Genomic DNA, 26,276 nt, shown 5'->3' on the forward strand with positions numbered 1-26,276 from the left:
CAACAAGGTTTCCAAAAAGAATGGATCTAGAAGTTAATCTCTCAAGAAAAATGATTCAATATTAGTGGTGGAAGAAGTACTCACATTGTGCACCAATACCACAATATAGACAATAGGCTAATAGCCTATAGACAAGTAAAAAGTCTGGTATTCAAAATGTACTTCAACGTGAGTAAAAGTACAAAAGTATTTGCATTGAAATATACTTAAATACTGAAAGTAAAAGTACTCAACTAATTTTGCAAAATGTCCCATTTCACAAGTTTCCAAATGTATAAAATGCTTAACTATTCTTTTCAAATAGCCTTTAAAGTATGCACAGGGCTGACGTGGTTAATTCATGTTTTGTAATAATAATCAAAATCTAAGTAACTAGTAATAACGTTTTCAAATAATTGTGGAGTAAAAGTACATTTGCCTTTGAGATGTACTGGAGTAGAAGTAATTAATAAGTAAAATAGTGAAAATTGAGGAAAACTCCAGTAAAGTAATTGTATACAGTATACAGTCAAGTACTGTATTAGTGTATAAGACTTAGTAAGTACATGTACTGTCTCAAGTAACTTGAGTTGTATGTACGTACAATGAGTTCCCAGATTTACAATAAGAGTAACGCGTGCTTGTAGAAGATCTGTTCTTTTTGGCTAAATTGGCAGTATTGTGTGCTTGTTATAAGCAGAGGCTTAGATATAGACAGACCTATTACATGGCTGTGGTTATAAGCATAGATCTATGGATTCTATCATTTCTATGCTATAACTTAGACCATTGGTAGGCGACACCTCCAAGGAAGATTTCCTTCCAGACGAGGTAGAGGTAAAATCAAACGTACCCACGACTGCCACGTCACTGAGCAGCAGAGACCTGCGTCGCGATTAGCTTCGCTAGCGGCTAGAATATCTCATCTGGACGCCACCACGATTTGTTTTACCCGAAAGGGTCTTAAATCGTAAGTATGACACTAATTTACAGACCGTGTTCTTAAAACGTGTTTTTGTTTAACAGACAGGGTAGTAGTAGAGTAGTAGTAGATGTTTAGCTGTTGTCAGTTTGCTGGCTAAATGCTGCTTCAGTGTATTTGAGTTTAATCGTGTTTTCACCACCCTTACAGACCTATGCGAACGAGAATACAATGCATGCATGCAGGCAACGTCACAAGTTACTTAGAACATTATGTTTGCGTTTCGATGCCATCATGCCAAGTCGATTTTTGACCACAGCTGAACATGTCTTTCCCAAAACAGCATTCGTCCAGGGTGGCCTAAATGTAGCAACCACTTTTGAACTATTGGTCTTGCTCATTTGTTTCCTTATTTTTGTGTTGTCAGGGTAAGATCATGGCTAGAGTTAAGAGAGAAGAAAAGAGGATGGGGCTCTGGTGCTACCAACCTCCAGCTGGCTGTCCCATGACTTATATAATGATCTAACGACTTAAAGACGATACACAGCAACATGGGAAGGTAGGTGTACTTTGCCAGTCCAATTGTGCTTGAAAATGCAAATTATTTAATTACATTTATTTAGCCATCAATGCATTCAGTCTCTCCCTTCCATCTTTTGCCAGGATCAGCTTCTCGTGCCTTTTCCCAGCATCCTGGCATTTCAGTTTACCATCTCATCTTATTCCTCGGATCCTACTACCTTCTGTCAGACAGTTGTTCTTTATCGGTCTGGCAGTGGGCGTGGTGGGACTCATTTACCTCTTGCTTGTCATTGGAAAGGGACATGACAGCTGGATCAGAAAGGAAAGTCATTTCCACAGGTGAATTAGTGAGAAGTCACATGAAGATACTCTGTGCACTCCGTTTAGCTTGAAATATAATTGAGTTTTTCAGAATGCATGCAACGAAGCAAGTTTATTTATTCATCCTAATTTGTACTAATTTGGAGGGTTTGTTCGTCAAAAGGCATTTGGCTAGGCTCACCGATGTGGAGGCCACGGACACCAGCAACCCCAATCTCAACTATGGCCTTGTGGTGGATTGTGGCAGCAGTGGCTCTAGGGTGTTTGTGTACTGTTGGCCCCGGCACAATGGCAATCCTCATGAACTGCTGGACATCCGACAAATGAGAGATCAGCACCGCAAGCCAGTGGTTATGAAGATTAAGCCAGGTGAGACAAGAAGCTTGAGGTTTTTCATGACTCACAGTGGCTTTGTATATGAACCACTGTGACCTGACCACACCAGACTTTCTAAAATCAAAAGATAGTTTATGTAAACAAGTATACTAAACAAGAATTTTAGTATTACCAAGTGGTGCTGATATTAGTAATTTTATGTTTTTAAAAAATAAATAAAAGCACCATTCAATCAAGACCGTAGGGGCTGTCAATGATGGTCTTGGCCCACTACAGAATGCTGAACCTGTTTGTCTGTCATAACCATATCTAATTATTTTGTGTTTGTGCTCACAGGTATCTCTGAACTGGCCACAACACCTGAGAAAGCCAGTGACTACATTTATCCATTGCTTAGCTTTGCAGCCCAACATATCCCAAAAAACAAGCACCAGGAAACACCCCTGTACATCTTGTGCACAGCTGGAATGAGAGTCCTTTCAGAAAGGTAGGCCTTATTTATACTAATGCTGCATTCACCCATGTGGCGACAAAGCAACACGCTACAAGACATTTTCAGTGGAAGCCAGCGACATGAAGCTAACAACTGATACCCAACACTTAAATTGTTACTGTGTGACTGGCATGACGCGCTACAAACATAGTTCAGCTGGCTTCAACTTTGTTTTGTGCTCCAATGACGCAGTGAAGGGACTTGAAGTGTCAATCAGTCATACTGTATGTTTTTGTTTCACTCTCTCAAAATTCCTGCTTCATTGTTTGAAAGGCAGAAAAGCCTGTTAACCACTTCCCCTGTGGCTTGACCAAAACTTGATTGTGACCCGGCAGCAATGTAGCTCCTGGCCACGCTTTTTGCCTTATTTTTGCATTATTCTGGGCAGGTCCTACTAAATGGTAAATGGTGCCTTTTTATATAGCGCTTTTATCCAAAGTGCTTTACACAGATGCATTAATTCACCCATTCACACACCAATGGTGGAGGAAACCATGCAAGGCACCAACCTCCACATCGGGAGCAATTATGGGTTCAGACCATAGACATATCATATATATATACTGTATATACCCGGCGGCCATCTTGCCTCAGGGCTACAGTACAGTATGTTCTATGGCAGCTCAAACAAAAATACTAATAACTCGCTCAAATCTTGATGGATTTACAAACTGGTTGGTTTATTACAAACGTTATCAACATGGCTATGATTCAGGATGCTTATCTGCTTAATGTTTATTTTATTTTATTTTATATGAATGTCATATAAAAGCATATAAGTATGCGGACGTCTCTGACGTTTAAAACAAACCAAACCGTTTGAAAATCGGTTGAAAATTGAGTGGTTATTTGAGTTACGGTTATTTAAAAAGTACATGCCCCATAGACACAATGTTATGCTGCCCCGAAGTAAGATGGCCGCCACGTAGCGACGTTGCTCTCCATTGGCCAGCAGCGCGGATGAGACATCTAGCCTTTCTTATATATATCTATGGTTCAGACTTCAGAGTCTTGCTCAAGGACACTTTGACACTAACTCTGGGGGAGCCCGGGATCGAACTGGTAGGCTCCCGGTTGCCATCCGGCCGATCTACCGGCTACTCTACCCCTGAGCCACTCCCACCATACTAGGCGAACAATTTCTGAAAATTGATCTACAAGCTCACAATGAGTTGTGAGCTTGTAGATTGCCTATTTTTAGCAAAGATATTTGGTGTACAGGGGAGTGGGAAAGGTATTGAGCCTTGGGGACCCTCTGGTACCCCAGTCAATGAAGTATACACCCACCTCCCACAACCGCTCCACCCGCCTGAGGAGCACTCCTCACTGCTCACTTTGCCTTATTGTTTTATCTCAGCCAACAAGAGGCACTTCTTGAAGATCTTCGGACGGACATCCCAGTCCACTTCAACTTCCTGTTCTCGGATTCCCATGTGGAAGTAATTTCTGGCAAGCAGGAAGGTAGGCAAAATGACAGATGAAATAAGATAAAATCATTGATTTTGAGGGGAAATATAAGTTGTTTTAACAGGATAACAGGATACCTATAATGCCATATTTGAAGTATAAGATTTTAGCAGCAGAATAGTATACTGTAAACAAACTAAAATATTAGGGACAAAAATATGTAGTGTACAATTAGACAATAGACATAATAGTGCAAATATGTGCTGATACAGTAGGTGTGGCAGGGATGTGTATACTGTAGCATATATCTATATGTTATGTAAATGAAATGTATGTCTACAGTACATACAAAATATTTGGTAAGAATGTCCAGTCATGGCCCAGGCGGTGGCGTAACCGTCTGGGCACCCGACTGGTAATCCAGTCGCAGTGTGCCGCGGGTTCGACTCCCGAGCCCGACACGGCCTTTACTGCATGTCTTCCCCCATCTCTCTCCCGTTTCCTGTCAGCCTACTGTCTGTCCCTTCAAAAATCAATAAAAGGCGTAAGCCGCAAAAAATATCTTTAAAAAAAAAAAGAATGTCCAGTCAACTGTGACAACAGAGGAACATCCTATCTGACTGAGATGGAGTGGTTATAGATTGCATTGTGGTTATAGTACAACATATTTGTGTTCTATAACTTCCCAAATGTGTTTTGTTTCTACTATTAAAGGTGTGTATGCGTGGATTGGGATCAACTTTGTCCTTGGAAAATTTAACCATGTACATAATGGTAAGTGCCCAAACAGGAATGTACAAATTAGTTTGCGTGGCAATGTGAGTCACAGTCATATCCGTATTTGCTGATATGACTGGAACAGACACAAGCTATGTGACCTAAAGGAAAAAGTAAATAATTTGTATTATGGAGATGGTTGGCCTCTTTTTCTAATACATTTTGAATTTCACCACACCATCAAACAACTGGGTAATATGACATTCACTTTAGTTAATGCATAAATAAGTACAATAAACCCATGCCATGGCATGCGAAAGATATATTTACAGTATAACACAATGATGATCTAACAGATTCTCTTTTGTGCTGAATAAAAATGTATGCATGTTAAATGTGGCAAAAGGGTTGTATTTCCTAAGAATTAAGCTATCGTCAGTCACACACCCACTTAATGATATGTTTCTAAACGTTCTATTGGCTTTGTGGTTAGTTTATATTAATTTGCTTTAACATGTGCCATGTTTCCCTGGTTCCTAAACCAGAAGGGGAAGCTGTTGTAGAGGTGCAGGTCCCAGGCAACGACCAGCAGGAGGCAATGGTGAGGAAAAGGACTGCTGGTGTCCTGGACATGGGTGGCGTCTCGACGCAGATCGCATACGAAGTGCCCAAAACTGTAAGCTTTGCTTCTCCACAACAGGTTATTATCCACAACCAATTCCGTTTTTTGTGCTGTCTCTGATTTTGTTGCTCAACCCCTTTTCTTTTCTTCTCCCCCTTCCACTCACCTCAACTTCTGTCATTACCTGGTTAACACCATTTCTGTCCTGTGGAGATAAAGTACAGTACTCTTCATCCAATACTGTAACTGTAACACAATGCAGGTTATCCATGACGCACTCAATTGAGATTTGGGGTTGTTTACTTAGCATTTCAATTCTTATCCATTAATGATGTACTACTTGCTGCATGTTCTCCTTGTGCACATTGTTTTCTCCCTCAATGCTGCCTTATGCCATTCAACTCCAGCTTCACGTGTACCTCTTTAGTTTGTTGTAGCCTCATCTAATTTAATATATATATATATATATATATATATATATATATATATATATATATGTGTATATATATATACATATACATATATGTATGTATGTATGTATGTGTATATATATGTATATGTATATTAGACTTGTGGGTTTTTCTGAAATAACTTGCAACAGATAATGGAGATAACAAGATGCCTGGATGTGGGCCTTCATCATCATTTCCTAGCTGATTTATATGTCTTATAGGAGGAAGTTGCTAAGAACTTGCTGGCAGAGTTCAACTTGGGATGTGACGCGCACCGCACAGAGCATGTTTATCGTGTGTACGTGTCCACCTTCCTGGGTTTCGGTGGGAATGCAGCGCGCAAAAGATACGAAGACAACCTTGTTAGAAATTCTGCGACTCGAAACAAGTAAGAACATTCTTGGCTCTGATTTCCAGATTCTTTATTTAGTTTTTCTTATAAGACTGTTGTCTGACACGGTTTACACAGTAAAACCTTAATTTACTGTGTAGGAGCATATACCATTGTTATTATACCTTATGGCATGTTTTCCATTATTAATCCTTCCACCAGGTTCTTAGGCCAGCATGTAGGTGAGACAGCCGAGTCGCCCCTGCTGGACCCATGTCTACCCACAGACCTACAGGATGAGGTTGGACTGACTGCCCAGAAGCTGTACTTGCGAGGCACAGGGGACTTCGATCAGTGCAGACAGCTGCTCCAGCCTTTTCTCAACCACACCAACGAGACCCACACATCCCTGAATGGGATCTATCAGCCATCTATTGACTACAACAACAGCCAGTTCTATGGCTTCTCCGAGTTCTACTACTGCACAGAGGATGTGCTTCGAATGGGTGGGGATTATAACTCCTCCACATATGCCAGAGCTGCCAAGGTAAGCGCTCTATAGCATAGGGGGGGGGGGGGGGGGGGTGTTGATTACATACAAGGTGGTGGATATTTCAACCGCTGGGCGATATTTGATTAGTCAGACAATGACATGGTTATGTTAGCTGTTTTTCACTTCATGCAGGAAGCGAAGAACAACAGTTTGTCTCATTTTTGTTAGTATCCATTACTGTTTCTCCTTCCAAAAACCACACGCAACATGTGGTGAGTCTGTAGATCACCCACCTTTGAACGACACCAGTGGATTCATACATTCATACATATAAAGCCTACTGCGCGCTGTGCATCGATGAGATGTCTTGTAGTCTCTAGCTGTAGCTTGTTGAAGCTTAACCCTTAAAGTTGAATGAGGGACAACACTTGTACGTGTTTTAACTAAGTATCATTTAAAAATATAAAAAAGATATATAGATAAGATGGATGGATGGATAGACAGATTCATTTTTGGATTTGCTATGTAATTAATAATAGAATATTTCAAATCACTGTAGAGAAGTTAATCTGGCTGGATTTTATTACATCCCCAGAGTTATTGCGCCACCCAGTGGAGGACTTTGAAGGAACGCTTTGACTCAGGCCTTTATGCCTCACATGCTGATCTTCACAGGTTGAAGTAAGTTGCACAATCAGAGAACATTCCTTGTTGGTTTATAGGCTTACCACTATATCCAATCTCAACATTATGTCATCAACATTGTTTGTGCAGGTACCAGTGTTTTAAATCATCCTGGATGTATGAGGTATTCCACTCTGGCTTCTCTTTTCCTACAAATTATAAAAATCTGAAGACTGCACTGTTGGTTTATGAAAAGGAGGTGCAGTGGACACTTGGAGCCATCCTCTACAGAACACGTTTTCTTCCACTGAGGTAAGACGCATATTTAATTAATACAGTGGTTGGAAACAGCGGGGGTCACAGCAGTAACAGTCGACAGTGATCTGTTCTAAAACATTAAATTCTCAGACGGAGCGTCAACCATGATAAAAGTTCTCGATGTGGAAAATGCTCACACACCCTTATGCCAACACTTATTGGCTCAAAGGTGAGCAACTGAGCACCAAGAAGGATTAGCATTTAGTGGCATGGCATTTTAGCTTTTGGTCCAATGAATCGGGTCCCTTATGCTGGTTCCAACTACAGACGAAAATATGCATACACCAAGCAGAAACACTCAGAATATCTGCTATTTCCGCCTGACCGTTGGATTTGTGCATTTCAAGCTTTTATATTCGTTAATATCACCTCTCTTGGCTAAGCCTGTCTAACAAAAGTGTTTGAATTTCCTCTTCCAGAGACATCCCGCAGGAGAGCCTGAAAGGAGTGCATTCCCACTGGCGGCATAGCTTCTCGTTTGTCAACAACCACTACTTATTCCTGGCCTGTTTCCTAGTCGTGCTGTTGTCCATTCTGCTGTATCTATTGCGTCTTCGTCGCATCCACCGACGTGCATCACAGCGGTGCACCCCCTCCTCTGTCCCATGGTTGGAACAGGGCCTGGGCTCCCCTACTCTTCCTCTCACCCTTTAAAACTGAAAGTAGAGCCTTAAAGCCACTGGAAACCCAAATTCATGATCTATGTATTTAGCGGCTTATGTACATAATAGTAAGCAAAAAAAGTATTAAACTGGTATCCATCTAAAAAATTTAAATATTGTCATTTAAGTTTTACAATCTTGGGTTTGAGGATGGGTGTGGTTATGCTCAGATATTTATTACCAAAATTATGCAATTCAGCTAACCAATCAAAAATCCACGTCAGTGGAACAAATCTCTCTGTTCTCGCTCAGTCTGAACCAACTCATCTCTCATCACGTCAGCTGATCACATAGTATGTCTTCTATGCTCATTCAAACGTTACAAGAACAATCCCTTACTTCTATGATGAAGTCCAAATAAATACAAATTTACCACAGTCAAGTTGAACAACCCTAGTTTTACAAAGGAAACAATCTGTTTCTTAAGGTGCATGAAAAAAGAAGTAGCCACTGCGGTGTGACTGTTGAGATTTCAGTCATAATGTAATCTATTATACCTAGACCGTCTTCAGAAATGCTCTTTTTCCCACTGTTATGAATGTTTATTTTCACTCTTAATAATATGACACTTAAGTTTGTTATAATACATTCATTTTTATTAATTTAAGTTTCCAGGGGTTTTAAGGCACAATGGACAATGTGTATGATTCTCCCAAGTCAGTCTTCTCTGCCCTAACCCAAGTACATTGAAGAGAGCGATGATAATGAGACGAACATTTTTGCATGATGCATTTTCAGACCTGGTTCTTTTTAAGATTTTTATTTAAAGTTTGTTAACTTATTTTGAAAGATATTGAAACCTATGCCTTTCATGTACTACAAATGTGATTGAGTTATAAAAAAGTATACATATTCTAGCCTTATATGCTTCTACTCCATGACGTTCAAATGGCAGCTGCCCCTATTTTCTATGGAAAATGAAAATGTCAAAGGCAATTCTTTCTGGCAGTTTGCAGACAATTTCTGCATTAGTCCATGGAATCTCTGTTTTAGTGAATATCATGACTCAAGATCCATTATCTGGGGATCATCATCTGGGGATTTTCTTTTTTATCTTTGTGTGAGCACTTTTATTTTGCCTTTTTAGATGCATGATAAGTTTTGTGTGTTTTTTTTTGTGTCATGGTGTAGGTTAACTGCCATTTCCACAGTAACCTCTGATCACAGATGCGTTGCCAATCTGGCACGAATGCAATATGATGATTTTATTGTGGAAAGGAGCACTTTGTGTGGAAAAAAGAAACAGAATGTATGGTACTGCTGTGCAGGAAGGGTATTTTGTCATGTAATGTGTAGCCTTGGAATGGCTACACCAGTGCAATATTTCTTATCACTGTAGAGAGTGCATTTCACATCAGTTTAATTTACTCTGTCAATCACTGTAGACATCCTCATGTCATGGGATGTGGTTCGATTCATTTTGATACACTTCCATGCATTTACAGATATACTGAGCTTCATTTTCTGGAGCTGTCATGATCACTGCTGTAAGGGGTGGTAAATGAAAGCACATATCCCATTATTTTTTATTAAAGTGTAGTTAACTGTTTGCACAAACAAGAGATTTTGGCAACCCAATAATAAAAATGTATTATACTGTGTTTTTCTTTTCTAGTTTCCTAAAAGTTTTGTAAGATTGGCTAAAAAAAAGCAAGCTTCTGATCAGAAGGTTGCTTGCTCAAGTTCCTAATTCGTCTTGGATTTATCTGAATTGGATGAAACAATCTACCCCCCCCCCCCCCCACACACACACACACACATATGCTTTTAAACTGCTCTTGGGCAAGGCTCTTTACTGGCAGTTGCTTTATTAGACCTATAATGGCTATTTTACTGGGTATGTTACCATTACAAACTGGTGCCTCCACATTAGAAAGGAGATGCAGTATTGTGCAACAATAGGTTTGCCATCCTAATGGCTGGGATTAAAGCTGAAGTTTATTGATGGGTGTTTTATCAATTTAACAGTATGCTGCAGACAGTCACTAATGCCCATGTCGCATCAGTACCAACACCAGCAGATGACATGGCAGTGATGGCACCCAATGCCCGAGCTTAAGTTATCAATAAACTTAAGCTTAGGAATTTGCCACCTGTCACCAGATTTTTGAACATCAAATTCCTAGATGGTTTGAAATGTGATTCAAAAATCTAAAGATGCCTCAGTCTGAATACTCAGACACTGAAGCCTGTCTTTTGCTACTTCCTTACTACTAACGAAGCCTACTTCGTAGACTACTCAGTATATGACATATGGTGCAATTTGGTGCTCAAGCTAAAAAAGGTCAAGGACATTGGGGTCATCTGGTAACCTGGCTTAATCTTGACCTATCACCATAGGGTCATATGTAAATGTATTAAGTATCGTAGTAGGCTATAAGACTTCTGAGAAAACAAAATAATTAAAAATATATAGTAGTGCAAGTATAAGAGCTAGCAACAGCTCTTTCATAATTTAGGTCTCCTGTAGCAGAGCTGAGGCTGTAGTTTACTAACTGGAAGTGTGATGGCCAGCTGTAACAACACTGGACAAGCGGGCAGTTTAGAACCTCAAGTTACTTGTGCTGACTGCTGAGTCATGTCTGCTTTGGTGAACACACCCACAGCACAGCGACACTGCAGTGGGAGAAGCCAATGAGTGACACAGGATACTTAACAGATCCTGCCAATTCACAACCAATTAATTAAGACAATGATCAAACATATCATACATCAATAAAGACCTACATCAACCTGTGGATATCAAATATGCAGTAGAAAATTTTGTTAACAAACCCTCCTACATTTTGACATTTTTTACTTAGTTTTACATGGTAAAATAGGCAGCACTGCTGCCTGTAATTGTAAAGGCATTATCAGTATGCCGTAATGTCAAGACTATCTGTGTCGCATCAGGGATCACCTCCATTGAAGGACAAGGCCCCTGAATTGGGAAACAGCTATGTCAAGGCAAATGTTGCCTATTAGTCCACTTGCCAGAATGTGAACCCAGGCATGTTGAGTAGGCTACACCAAATAAGTTGGTGTAGCCTATGGTGTAGGAATGTTGAGTATGGGTCCCCAGCATGTAGAAACTGCTGGATGCTAACTTGCATAAAACCTAAGGAAAATAAATCTAAATTGAATGATGACATTTTTGCCTTTTATAGGTTGTTAATGGTATGGTCACATATTATGCCAATTATGAAAAAAGCTCAACATATGCAAGTTAGCATCCGGCAGTTTCTACATGCTGAGGACCCATACTCAACATAAAACCTAGTACTCGACATGTCACAATGGGGCTCTAATACGCTCTATGGGCTGGCAAGTAGACTATGGGCATTCAATTTTAATCTCAAGGTGAAATTCAAACTTCCGGGCTGCAACAAGAGTCAGCTAGGGGATGACACTGACTAAATGCAAGATTATCAATTATTAAGAGTCAAGAGATGTAATGTAATGAGAAAAAAACCTAAGTCAAAACCATCCCAGGTGGATTCAAATGTCTCAGGATCTTTGGAAGCATTGTTTCACCATTATTAATCGACACGGTTTGAAACTTGGTATGGTCTCCTCAAACTGAAACTAAAGGATCGATGCAGTGTTCCTCCAATCTGAAAGACTTCTCTATGCAACCCACCCTAGGCTTTTTCATATGACCACCATTCACATGACCAAGCAGGGCTCGAGTTGTACTGTACTCTACCGTATAATTTGTTCAATTTTAACAAAGTTAGCCGTGGCCTAGATCATGTCTGGACTCTCATTGTTGAACCTGTGTGTGAACACAACACACACAGGTTTTGTAATCAGTATCCCCCTTTTGGTTTTCTTAAAGCATCTTTTCTCCAGTTAAGAAAAGGTACGTGGGTTTCCGTGAACAAGAATGCAAAAAAAAATCACAAGGTCTGAGGCATGTCTACTAAAATGGAATCCGTATCCTTTCAGTAGTTTCCACAAAAATGTTACAAAACAGATGATGTTGGATAAGCAGCAGACCAAACCTACTTATAAACAATGCATGACTGAGTGATTAGCCTCATATGGGGTCAAGCCCATTCAAAAAGTGTATGAAGAGGGGTGGCGGCCCGGGGCGAGTAGTACACATGTGTACACTACTAACTGAACTGAATGTCATGTTTGATGGGAAGAGGGAACCCAATAAGACAACTTTTCATTGGCCAACTGAGGCTGATATCCCGCCTCGTTTTTGCGAGTCGCGAATGCGATTGGTCAAAGACAGCCAAGGTCCCGGGGCTCACGCCGCTGACGTCGCATGGGCGCTGGAACTCCAGTGTGTGATGCGATGGTGATGATGATGTTGTGGTCGTCCACGCTGGTTGTAGACTGTTATCTCTAGCAACGGCGTCTATTAAGATAACGCCGTGCCACGCATGGAGTTGAGCGCACGCCCTGCGCTGGCAACACTGGAGATGTCGGAGCTTCAAAGCAAGGACGGCGGCGAACCCTCCGACGGCGACGGCGACCACGACTACGAGAGTTTGCCACCTCATGTCTCAGTAATGACCCACATGACAGCGGGCGCCGTGGCGGGTATCCTGGAGCACACGGTCATGTACCCCGTGGACTCCGTCAAGGTAAACACTGGGAGTTGGGAGGAGGTGGTAACCCCCTACTCGGGGGGACACGAGGCTTGAGCGACAGGCTAGCATTCCAAAACTTTGCCATCCTCCCTACTGGCGCGATCAGCCCTGTGCTGTGTGTCAATTCGGATGCATCGTGTCCGCATTCGGATACATTGCTACATGCTAACGTCTGGCTAACGTTGGCTTCAAAAACACACTACAGATGCCTGGTTCAGCTAACCTTCACTGTAGCGCATTGAACGCGACACAAAATGCAATGCATGCTCACTTTTACTGTCAAGTGGCGCCCGCCGCCCATAGTCCATAGATGTAACGTTAGCCAAATAGCCAGTCAACGGCTCTATTAAATGGAACCTCATAGCGCGTTAGGTTAGATAGGGACGACACGAGTTATCCTGGTCCCTTCCTTTAATTCTCCATTCATCGTTAATCACTTAACTTGACCAACTTATCCGAAGCTTAGCTTCATTCACGTTTCTTAACCAAACATAGCCTGTCTAACCCAGACTATGTTGCATGACGTTGGCCGTCTACAGTACAAACGCGTCACGTTGAGCGCTAAAATGTACACTTCTAGTCTAGATTTATATTCAGAATCACTGACATGACCTAAGTTACTTGTTACAAGTGTCCTGTTCTTGCCATTGAAACAGTTGAAGGTCAAGTGCATGGTTGTCATCTCTAGACTATGTCAAACCACTGACAAGACTTGTCACTGTGACATTTGTGAATGAGTGAATGCATATGGTTTTAAAGGCCAGACAAAGCTCTATTTAGACTGTAGATGTAGGACAATGGTCAAGCTTATGTAATGGCCTCTTGTATAGTATACCTTGTGTAAGGTGTCTAGGCTAGCCTTAATGGAATTCACTGGTGAATTGAAAGACATTCTAATTTGGATTTCCTATGTGTTCAAACCAAACACTATTCGAAAAAACAAATATTGCTCATTATAAATAAATGTCTTTCTTTCTGACACAGGTTTTGATACTGTTTTTGGGATTGTCAAATGGGTTTACTGGGTAGATTTGAGACAGCCAGACAAGCTTGTATGTACACAAGAACGTGCTAACCATTTGCTTGTTTCAGTGAGCTTTGCCCCTGAAATCTCCTCTATATTGGTCAGCTATTGTTTTCCAACAATGCAGTATTTTCATAAATTGTCCAGTCTTGCTGGCTAACTCAAACAATAACGTTGACGCAACGCAACAGATGCATACATTAACAATCTTTAAGAAATAGTGTCATGATATTCTCCACGTCACAATGCAGTGATCTTGCCATAATGTAACTCCTATGTCTGGTCTACTCAATAGCATTACACACACAAGCAGTTGTCACAATTTCCTCTTGAGGTTTCTATGTGCTGCTAGATGATTGAGTTTGTGGAAAGTACAGTGTATGACAGGAAATGCAGAGCTGAACAAAATTGGACGAATTGATAATATTTACATGGTTTGATTTTTTTTTATACCCTCAAACTATCTGACATAATTTAGTACTGACATAATATTCTGATTTCCATAACAAGTGAAATAAAGTAATGGACTGATGTTGAACTTGAATACAAGGACATACACCTCAAATGTAATCATTCAGACAGAGAGGCTGATCATCCTGTTTGGTCTGCTTCCTTTTTCCCATCCTACAGTAACTATCAGAGGTTAGTGAGTGCAGTTAAGAGTAGTGATGGGCAAAACGGATCATTTCAGTGAGTGAGCGATTCGATTCACGCTCACGGCAATGATCTGATTCAATGTTTTGATCACGTTCACGGTTCAGTGAGGTAGAAAGGGAAAAGCAAGTAGTGTAGTGTACACTTCCATTTGTATAAAAATATGTGGTTTTATTAATTTTTTTGCACTAGTATACTGTTGTGTGGTAAATGTTGGATGACTGTTTTGGACAAAATACACACTTAGTAGCCACTCGACTCCAATACAGTTAGCATACCAAATTACCAATTGCATTCCCCAGAACTATAATGTTGCATATTTGCATCTCGTTAGTCATAGCCTATTCATACTGTTGTAGTGTTGTGTGGTATGTTGGATGACAAAAGACACACTTAGTAGCCACTCGACTCCTATACAACCAAATTACCAATTGCATTCAAGGCTATACACGGCCAGTGAGCCTGCCTCAGACTTTCTAACACAAGACACAGGGAGTAGCCTCTCTGTCTTGTACTGATGCTAGGAGGGATCTTATCAGCATCAGTGTCACACACCCTCGGAATCAGCTTCACACAGAAAAAGGGTGTGTGGATGATTGCTGTCCTGTACTAATGATTAGTAAACTGTCACTCAACTTTTGCTAATTCTGAATTGCAGAAATTGTAGAACAGTATTGTGGTAGATAGAATTTAGCCATATAACACAATAGTATTCCAAAAGGGATACTGATAATTAATGTAATACTTTAATTGGCTATAAGACCAAAGTGGTAAACTGCAGAGTGAGAGAATGCAATTGTTATATCTAGTGTTAACACAGCACTCTTAGTCTTCAGGCAATTGTGGATTGAATCCCACAAATGCAAAGTTTCTCTTGCATTTGTATTGTGTACAACCCTAGTTTGAAGAATATTGATTCGGGGTAAGCAACTGTAGCATTTTCTCCCCTTCTTACAGTGTGGGTTATTTTGTCTTATCTGGCTTTAGTTCAAGTGTGACAAAGGGGACAGAATGCATGGCATTTCTTTTTTTCCTTTAAAGCCAAAAACGATAACAATAACATTAATAATAAGGATAAGTCAGTTATTCATTAAAAGTATTCATTGTATTAGTCTTTTGCAATACATGTCTCTGAAAGGGCTTTTGTGAAAAGAGTAAAACGACTCAGGTAGAAAAAATATGAACAGAGTATGATCAGATAAAATAAAACTTACACAAGGTAACTAAAATAATTTGTGTACAACTACACACTAAAACACATTTAGTAATAAATAGCTAGAGAAAATAGTAGTTTTCAACACTGGTTTTAATTAACCAGAATTTAATTAATTTAGCAACAAAGTGATTTAGGTAGCTAGCAAGTTCCAGGACTTTGATCCTTTCCTAGAAATAGCTGTCTGAGTAAAATATGTTTTGCAGAATGAAACTAACAGTTGCAATTTAAAGCTCCTCCTCTGGATTTGCATAACAAATTCAAAAACACAAGCTTTACATAATTACAATCAATAAAGATTGTAAAACTTAAATCTTGTAATTAAGTAAACTGTGGTACCTTGGGGTGCTGATGGGTTCGATTTCTGAGCTGGGCAGACACTTGCTGTCGGTCACTCCCCGACTCCTTCCCGTTTCCTGTCAAATCTCCACTGTACTATCAAAATAGGCAGAAAAGCCCCAAACACATATTTAAATAAAAATAATGTTGTACGTTATTTGTTTTTTGGCCAAACATTTCAAGGCCCAATTGACACCAAACTGAGTGGTTGGTTTTGAACCAGTATGTTATAGAAGTTAATCTCGAGTGCAAAGCATTAGTTTGAGTCAAACATTTGGTTGATCTTGAGGGTGTTAAAGAGGATCTGATTATTTAGTCATAGACCTAAAGTTCACACCATTAAGGGTTTAAAGACTCTGGCTCAGTCTGCCTGGAGAAAATACATTCATTTTATACTAGGTATTATCAGTTGTGCCGACTTTAAACATGAACTGCCCAACCAGTAACCACAGAGAGCTTTGTGTCCAAGTTCCAAAATTTGAATCGAACGGAAATGAAATTGATATTATATTGTTAAGCAGAAGGAAGGAAACACATGGGAATATGCTGAGGGAGATAGACTTGGCCTATCTCCGGAGCAGCCTCCGTACCACTTTGACAAATAAAAACATGCTTTGTGCTATCCAGATAACTTGGCATGGTGGAGTTGGTGTATAGCAGGGCTGCATCATGCACTGAGCATGAGCACTCCCTCACCCCAGGCTTGGAAGTGACACATAATGGTGTGTTCACTTCAGATTGGCAGATGAAACGATGCAAAAATGCGTCTCAGCATAATTTGCGGCAGCTTCACGTGTCATACCTGGTACCTTCAATTACATGTTTTATTAAAGTGTCAAATATTGCCGCAGTGTCAAATAATACCTTACTTTCCACTTGGAGCTACTTGCAGTCACTTTTTGTTTTAGCCCTGCTAGTGAGAGTGCAGGGCTCCAAGGATGGCATTGTTGATAGGTTCAAGGCAAGCCACTCGGGTTATGCGAGGTGTATGAAGCAGCACAGATTCTAGTGGCCACGGCCAGTAGGGCATTTAGGGCAGATTCACACTATGGTCCCAGGTGCGCACTCGGGACCACTTGGCAGATGTTGTGGTAGTGTGAATGCTGCCTACCGTTACCCAGAGGGGATCACCCAACCGTTCCCGGGAGTCGGGACCACATGGAGGTACCGATTGAAGTGTACTTGGATATGGATCGATGCAATATGAAAGCATTGAATACAGTTGAATGAATTGTACTCGGGTGCGGAAGAATCAAGGCCAATGTGAATCATGGCCAGCGGGGACTAGGAAATCGTATTCGGGAACAGTTTGAATCGAACAGACTCAGTGCGAATCTGACCTTGGGCCTCTTGTTTGATGGAGTAAAGTGATGTGTTGTGCTAATAGCTACTGATCACTGTTTACACGCAGTATATACACACATTTTATATTTATATATATTCCCACTTTTAGACCATAGCGGCCAATGCGTTCCTCCAGGCTTTCATTTTTTGCGCCAACGAAAATGAAAGCCTGGTACCGAGGCTACCCTCAAACTAGAATTCTCTCTTGTTTTCATATTGAGTACTACTTACACATGCAGAAGCACATGCTGCTCTGTACAAACATACCAGTTCTCATATGTGATTGAGCTAAACCAAGCGATTAAAAAAAAAAAAAAAAAAAGAAATTCATGCATTTTATTTTTCCCCCGTTTTCTTTTTTAGACGAGGATGCAGTGTCTACAGCCAGACCCTAAAGCCCAGTACAGTGGTGTGTACGAAGCTTTGAAAAAAATTATTCGGACAGAGGGAATCTTCAGACCGCTCAGAGGCCTCAACATCACCATGCTGGGAGCAGGACCGGCTCATGCACTCTACTTCGCCTGCTATGAACGGGTCAAACGCTCACTAAGCGATGCCATTCAGAAAGGAGGAAGGAAAGGAAACAGCCATTTAGCTAATGGTAGCTTGTCATTCTCTTGTTGCAACTTGAATACACAATTCAGCTCAAACTCTTAGTGAATATGTATATTGTATGAATATATGTAATATCCTCTCATCAGACATGAGCTGGCACTATGTCTTAAATATTTAATCAATGATGCTGACTAATGATTATTCATGTTCTATAGCACATGTTTCTTCATCAGTATTCTACTGTGTTCTAACAGGTTTGGCAGGCAGTGTGGCCACTGTTCTTCATGATGCTGTCATGAACCCAGCTGAAGGTAAGACTGAGTTGGAATCAGATTTAATTTGTGTTCCCTGGATTGAAGCATAAAATTGACCTATTCATATCCACATATTATTGCATGTGTGCTCAACTCAACGATTACTTTCTGGAAACTATTTGCTTCAGTCTCTTTCATTGAAGTGTTCTGGGCATAAATAAAATAAGTACTTATAGTCATAGTTGATGCATACTAGTTGTCTTGTAGGCATTGACAGTGCAGTAGTATTCATGAATGTTTAGGATATAGTCAAAACATCCAAGAACATAGTGTCATATTATTTTTGACAGCGTGATGTGACAATATAGGTGGCAGCTTTCAGAGATCCTGCACAATGTCTTCACTTAGAGCAATAAAGGTTTATAATGCAAATTCAACATTTCAGTCACACTGACCTTCATCAGGTAACCCATGAAGGTCAGTGCAATGTTTGGTGCACAACACCAAAAATATATCTGGTTTTTCAGATCGTTAATATTAAATAATAACAGAAATAAAATAATAGACAAAGCTGTGATATGCCTTTTTATATACTAAATATATATATATTGTTGGGGTAATAGGGTATGGTATTGTTTGAAATTTCAAGAGCCACTGTTCTAAGCTTGCTGAGGTGATACCAAATGGTGATGTGAAATACAAAACAAAGACTGATTGGTCAAAATGAATTGTCACTTGCATAACTTCGTCCAAACAAACTCCCAGGCTGCTGAATACTGTTAAATGTTTAAACTAGCCTTTATAAATGTGACATCATTAATTAATATTGAGCAACTACATGGCCCGTTTCTCACCTAGAAACAGTGTTGTAAAGCAACATGGTTTCAAAGTGAAGCAGTTATCACTATCAGCTGTAACCTAAACCCACTTAGTTTCGGCGCAGCGCTGCTGGAATAACGAATGATCATATCTTTACTGTTCAAAATCCTACTAACATGTAACCAAGGTGCTCATGACTTTGCTCGCAGTTCCGCATTGTCCACAGTCTGTGATAGCAGAGAATCCAACCCATATAGACCTGTTGTAACCTATCGTTATACCTTTCAATCCGGATGCTACCTCTGTGTCTCATTAGTTGTTATGCATACATGTACGTCGATATGTTTCATATCAACTTATGAATCATTTGCTCACTCTCTCACTTACGGAATCATCACACTGGGTAGGCTGTCTAGCCGGAACCTCCATGAATATGCTGCCACTAAAGAGAGTGTGAGATGAGCTGAATGTTTTGAGGGTGTGTTGTTCTGACCGCTAAATGATTGCCTCTCTGTTCCTGCATGTCTGCAGTGGTGAAGCAGAGGATGCAGATGTACAACTCTCCGTATCGAGGCCTGTTCGACTGTGTTCGGACCATAACGCACACTGAGGGCATCGGGGCCTTCTATCGCAGCTACAGCACACAGCTGACGATGAACATCCCCTTTCAGGCAGTGCACTTCATCACATATGAACTGATGCAGGAACAGTTAAACCCCCACAGACACTACCACCCCGGCAGCCACATAGTGTCGGGCGCCGCAGCAGGGGCCATCTCGGCCGCCATAACCACTCCACTTGATGTCTGCAAGACCCTGCTCAATACGCAGGAGAATGTAGCGCTCAACTCCGTGCACATCAGCGGCCATTTGTCAGGGATGGCTAATGCTTTCAGGACGGTGTACCGACTTGGCGGTTTGGCAGCCTTTTTCAAAGGCATTCAAGCTCGGGTGATCTATCAAATGCCCTCTACTGCCATTGCCTGGTCAGTCTACGAGTTCTTCAAGTACTTTTTGACCCAGCAACAGCTGGAGCGAGAGGCAGGCACCCGCACACTTTAACTGCAGGGTGTGAGGGGAGGGGGGTAGGTAAGACACACTAGTAGTAGTCACACCTTGACAGCAGTCGCACTAGTCACTCCTTGACTGGAATCAAGGCACGAAGCCTGGAGGCTGTGTGTGCGTGTTTGTCTCTATGTTGCCGAGTAAATGACCTCTGGGGTTATTGTCTCAAAGGGAAGTTTGTTACTGTCAGTTTTCTCTGCCGCATGTAGTGGTGAATGTCCTCACCCATGCAAAACACATCGTGTGAATGCAGGGAGTCATCTGGTAGGGAATCCATAGACTCATTTGGAGGGCAGCACTCCTACTTTCCACCCACCAAGCCTTCGTATGTTCTCACTGACCTACAGAACCTAAATATTTAGTGGAATGGCAGTATTAAAATGAACAGGAACGTTCTATACATCCACTGCATCAAGCCCCATAGCTTAGAGAGCGTAGTTATTGTCCGCAGAGCACGGACGGCCCCACCCTGTTCGTCATCCCTCCCCAAATCACACCTTAATAACATACAGAACACTCCCAGCACTCCTTTTCGGCATATGTTTGACTGGATGTATGAATAATGAGTTTGCCTTCATTGATGTGTTTATCATAATATATATTTATTTTATTAGCTTTTCAAGGCTTGCATTTTATGGTTGTTGAAGAAACACATTGGCTGTTTGCTTGTTTTATTTGTGTGTGTATATTTATAAAGAAATATTAGGACACATTCCTTAGTTTGGGTTCACAGTAAACAGAATAATTGCACTTTCAAAGTGCCTCTTGAATGCGTCAACGCATTTTTTTTTCTCATTGACAGAAATATGGGGGAAAATATAATTTTGCAATCTTCTGTTGATGAAGATATCAAATATAGTGGCTCTTCACTAATGTCACAGTATAGTATATTGTTCAGTAGAAAGGACTTATTAATATCATTTCCAAGTTTTATTAGCCTTTGGTCATGACTTTGTAAACTTTCGGCTATTAGCCTACTTTATTAACGTTCAGTGGATCCATCGTGTGAGAGAATCGCTTGCGAAAATACGCAGATCTACAAGTTGTCAAGTGGGTGTGTCCTGACACGTAAGCTTGTAGATCAGTTCATTTTGATGAGTGATGACGTGTTTCGTCTGACTTTGTTTCCGGATACCTTTTATGGTCTTAAATGGGGTGTGGAACAATGCAAATGATCTCCATGTGACACGCTTGCGACTTGAGATACCGGTACACCTGTGACACGCACACACCAAGGCTCTGTACCTCCTTTCATGAATCAAACTAAAGAATTGATGTATGCGTACACGAAATATACGGCCATACAAAATTTACAAGTTACAACCAGGTTTGTGAATGAGGCCCCATGATTTATTTTCTGATCCATGTCATAGTCGAATAAGCTGTCAAAATCCCAAAGTGCAAAATAGAGTAGATTTCTTTCCCTTTTTTTATTGTTTAGATTGGTGAAGTCATCAGTCATAGCTCACATAACCCCACTTATCCCTCCCCTGTCATTATTTGTTTTGTCCCCACTTATCCCTCCCCTGTCGTTATTTGTTTTGTTTAACTTTATTCTCTCCAGAGAGATCATCTCTCAGAATCAAAAGTATGTAGACCGCAACGGTCCGATTATTTGCCTTGTTTAATGTTCAATGCTCTTGAATCACGCACAAAAATTGTATAATATAAAAATCCTATATGTTGCAGAGAGAGAAGGCATCTTTTATACATAAGTATATACATATATAGTTTGTGTGTGTGTGTTCGTGTGTGTGCGTGTTCATTTTCTTAAGTCGAACTTTTTCAATGACATCATTATGCAGTTATATCATTCAGGGCTGTTGCTTTGGATTATGGCCTTGTCAGTTGTCACAGCATTCGGATATTTGTGATTGTGTTCATATTTAGTGTATAAGTGAACTGTTTTTCTTGTTTGCATAAGTAAAGGTGGAGGACATGTCTTATACATTTAACATTTTATGAGCCAAGCCTTTGCAGATACATTCTGGAAAAGCAGCCTCTTTCAATGTGTTAGCCTGTAGACCTTTCTTACCGTGCGTCATCTCCCTCAGCTAATGCCTGATCATACTTCATCGTACGATGATCTGCAATTTTTGGCGAGACATTGTTCTATGTTAAATGGATCATGATGAGCCCACATCATCATCCATGAAGCCAGTCAATTCATGTCCTAATTCAGTTGGCCAGCAAGCATTGTTACATCATTTTTGTCCTGCTGTCTCCCATTTTAGTTGTGCATTTCCTGTCTGCCTCCTGGCTCTTCGTTTTCCACTCTTGTCAAGACATTCCTTCAGATATTGATATAATCCACCACGATTTGTTTGTTTGACTTTGACAATTAAATGCTTACATTGTCTTCTAGTGAAGGCACATTGTCAGATTAGATCACGCACAACTTTATCACGCACAACTTTTAAAGAATTTGTTACTATTGCTAAAGCTAGGTTATGTTAAAATCCCAAAGAGCTGCATTATTTTCTATGCATTTTACATTGAAACATATTGGTTTGTGGACCAGATTTTATGTGCCTGCACAGTAAAATCGTCATTATTAATTATAACCATTGAGTGTACAGATGATAAATAGACTTTACTGTGTACCTGCTATGAAAAAGCAATTCCTGTTGTCTTCATCCATTCTCTATAGGTTTTACAATATTTCAGCTTCCATATCAAATCTAGCTCAATGTGGATCATGGAATTCATAATAATTAGTCTGATACTACACTAATTTAAATGTTGGTTAATGATTTGTAAGGGCCTTTATTATAATAATTAGAATTACAGACTTATTGGTGGGTAGAAGCTTGTGTTCAATGTTTTGATTGTGCCAAGTTATATAAACCTAGTCCAATGTATCAAATCATTTGAGATGTCAACAAAAGTGAAATCTTACTTAGTTTATTCAAATGGTTTATACAGTAAATCTAAATAGTTAACTATACAGTTGCTCATTCCCCTATACATTTTTATGGCATTATTCTTTATTCACTGTAGAGATTTACCCTGCTCAAATAGTTTTAGTAGAAAAAATAATTTTAGACCCAAATTTCAGATTTTTATGGTTTTATGACTGTTATTATCCAATACCATTGTTATTGGATAACAATGTTGATCAAAAGAAAAGGCTTTGACATCTTCATGATGTACGTTTTCATGCTATTTGCAAAAACTATTCTAGGGGATTTGGGAGTTGTGAGTGCCATTTACAATTATTGAAGAATTAAGAACATAATGTTAAATGATTGTGGAAATGCTGCTACAGTATGTAACACTGGAGCTCAAATAAAAATGGAAGTGATCAATGTTGCGTTGTCTTACTGATCAGTACGTCTTGACATGACTGAGTTTATACATGAGATTCTGCAACATAGACGTGGTGTTGAACTATATATTCCACTTATAATTTTTATCTTTTCTCTTCCAACACTTGAGGTTCATAGTACAGTGCCTTACATAGGACAAAATAATTACACCAGTTGGCCTCATGGCAGTGTTATAACTACGTTTTGGACTACAACTCATGAACCATAGGTCATAGAATTTCATTGATCCTTGGATCATGATAAACTCCCCATATAGGCCACGCCCATTTGCATCTGTATAGATTGTCCGCCGTTTTGAATTTTCTTCAAAACACACTTTGGCTCAGACAGATTTTGTCCAAATCTCACAAAATAGGCCGTAATTGGCTTCCAGAGTCAGATGCTGAGTAACCTGGCCCAGCCATAGAGTATTAAAAGGATAGAGACTGAACCGAAGCGACAGCCCCGTTGATCGCATACTCATGAGACCTCTTCCGTTGGCCCAGACTGTATGATGAAGCGTTTGGAAATCGCAGAGGCGGTAAGGCGAGACTAATTTGGACACCAAAATTGGTTTATCAATCTGAGCGCCCGCCCCCCTCCACCCCTCCCCTGCCTGGTAGAACACAAGGGGCCAGTGAGGCTTTCCAACGTTGAAGCACTGGGCCCTAGTGGTAATAGGAGGGACTGCAGGCGGACCCGTGGAAGTATGATTGGGAAACCCCGTGCAGCTGGGCTTTAACGTTGAGCGCGTTTGCACTTCCGCATTTTGGGCCCAAATCGAAAAAAAGGCGGAAGTAGAAGGCTCTTCCGGGTGCTTCAAAACGCCACTGAGCAACTTCCACTGACATGAATAGCGGAGGGGGCGGAGCTTCGCGCCAGATCAGTCTCTATCCTTCTTTATACTCTATGGTAGAAAACAGCGGACAACACTGACATCACCAAATTTGGAGCTACGCCCCTCTACACTGTAGTTCAATCCCACTCCTAGAGCGACCAGGAAATGTGTCTTGCTCTCGTTCCCCCAGGCTTTCATTTTATGAGCCGAATGCAAACACAAATAAAAGCCTGGGTACCGAGGCTACATGTTGAGGGACATGTACTCAAAGTGCCATAAGCATGTTCTACTTTAACCCATAGGAGGTGCCACAAATGCGCAAAATACCCTTTGATGCAAAAAAATATTTTTGGGGGTGATCAATCCCCTGAAATACACACATCATGAGTGACGGGACAACGTAATTAGCTTGTAACATTAGTGGGAGGGGCCTATTTCTTAAAATCAAAACGCCACATATTACGAAGGCAAGATCCGATCAGCACTAAATTCGAATCGCAAGTCGCATGGCCTCCAACGACATTCCTCCCAGCGTAGATTTCCGCTTTTGTAGTTATATTGTATTGTGCACTCATTGTGTGTTCAAGCGCACAATACATAACCATTGTACCAGTTAAACCGATTGTCCACCACCATTTTTTTGGCATACAGTTTCTTACACAACAGTAGGGGCCCTACAAACTACATGTTTCCGTAGAACTACAAGAGAATTTGCCTTGAGAACCCTGTACAAATTGAAGCATGGCCATGTGTCTTAGCTGACTGATTAACTAGGCACAGACATTGACATAGTCGTAGTGATCCATTTATTCAACACTTTACCAAAGCACTATTGGGCAGAGTCATCCATCCAATGAACTACAATCTCTTTGTGACCAGGAAGGGAATTTTATTAGATTTTCATCTGAGGCTGTCAAGTCACTGTACTGTGCCAAAAATATAATTGACTCCTAGAACAACATATCTAGAAGCCGTTGGAGCTGCTGTGCTGAGGTGGCACAGTTTTCTTCTCAGAGAAACACTGAAGATAATTTGCTTCACTAGTGCAATAATCTCTGTACACTCAAAGTAAAATTAACAGAGGATTTTACTGTGTAGACTCCCTGGATGGTGTGATTGAGACAATGATAACATAAAATAAACAGTGTTCTAAAAGATGAAAATGAGGTTTACAGTGAACTTCATTCTTGTTTACGGTGTAAAAGCGGTGCCAAACATTTTTGAAATCATGTTAAAATCTGCATTCTTGACAAATGTCACTATCCTGTATATTACCACGTGTGTTGGCATCTCATGCCTGCAGAGTGCTTTTCTCCAGCGTTTACAAAAACACCAACACAAACAAACCTATTATAGAAAATAATACAGTTAAAATATGTTTATCTGTCTATTTGCGTTGCTATTAAGAGCTTAGTTGGTTATTAAAATATGTCTCACTCTCCACTGCTATTCTTTATTTTTCATGTAGCCACCGACTATTTGTTCAGTTTTCTGGTTATAAAGCACTATCATCTGCTGGAATTGTGTAACACCAACAGAGGGCACTACAATACCTTGGCTTGAGGTGCTTGAGGAAACAGGGATGATGTGAAAAATGCTGGGGCTTAACCAACCGGTGGAAAATGTTTTAATTTTCATTTTAACTTGGTCTTCATGTTGATTTTGTGTAACATTGTCACCTTATGCCCATATTCTTAAATAAATTCCAACAAGGGAGAACCTTATTCTTATTATTACATTACATTACATTACAGTCATTTAGCAGACGCTTTTATCCAAAGCGACTTACAATAAGTGTATTCAACATAGGTAGGGAACAAAAACTACTAATCACCAGAAGTTTTTAGTGCATTTTCTGCAAAAACAAGCAACCAAGAGTATACCTAGCGCTAAGGTAAAAGTGCAATATATCAGCTACCTATTTCCTTAACCAGATGAGACAAAATAGCTAAATCAAATGAGCATGAGCTAAAACAATTAGGTGTATCGACTAAACAAGATCCAATAAACAATACAACAATAGAAAACAAGCGTTCGTACAACTAGTTAACAACAAGTAGGTATTATCAACACCAACTT

At 40.3% G+C, this 26,276-nt stretch overlaps 2 protein-coding genes across 5 annotated transcripts; both read left to right on the forward strand.

Annotated features, from left to right (window-relative positions):
- The first annotated feature begins 786 nt into the window (after positions 1-786).
- Positions 787-9,800, forward strand: entpd4 (ectonucleoside triphosphate diphosphohydrolase 4). 4 transcript variants are annotated; one of them, XM_079516676.1, is made up of 13 exons: positions 787-949; positions 1,329-1,460; positions 1,541-1,762; positions 1,908-2,113; positions 2,417-2,567; positions 3,931-4,034; positions 4,695-4,754; positions 5,243-5,373; positions 5,993-6,159; positions 6,325-6,649; positions 7,191-7,276; positions 7,370-7,531; positions 7,957-9,800. In XM_079516676.1, exons 2-13 carry the CDS (start codon positions 1,453-1,455, stop codon positions 8,189-8,191), a joined length of 1,857 nt encoding a protein of 618 aa, XP_079372802.1. In that variant the 5' UTR covers positions 787-949; positions 1,329-1,452; the 3' UTR covers positions 8,192-9,800. The 4 variants fall into 4 exon arrangements, with proteins under 4 accessions (XP_079372802.1, XP_079372800.1, XP_079372801.1 ...); XM_079516674.1 differs by having other exon boundaries at positions 788-949; positions 5,243-5,397; XM_079516675.1 differs by having other exon boundaries at positions 788-949; positions 1,565-1,762; positions 5,243-5,397.
- A 2,605-nt stretch (positions 9,801-12,405) lies between these two features.
- On the forward strand, positions 12,406-21,251 carry slc25a37 (solute carrier family 25 member 37). The gene is made up of 4 exons (XM_079516808.1): positions 12,406-12,779; positions 17,723-17,960; positions 18,169-18,225; positions 19,519-21,251. The coding sequence occupies exons 1-4, from the start codon at positions 12,576-12,578 to the stop codon at positions 20,046-20,048; spliced, it is 1,029 nt and encodes a 342-aa protein (XP_079372934.1). The 5' UTR covers positions 12,406-12,575; the 3' UTR covers positions 20,049-21,251.
- Positions 21,252-26,276: the final 5,025 nt, after the last annotated feature.

The sequence above is a fragment of the Electrona antarctica genome (assembly GCF_951216825.1).
Source record: "Electrona antarctica genome assembly, chromosome: 12".
Lineage (NCBI taxonomy): Eukaryota > Metazoa > Chordata > Actinopteri > Myctophiformes > Myctophidae > Electrona > Electrona antarctica.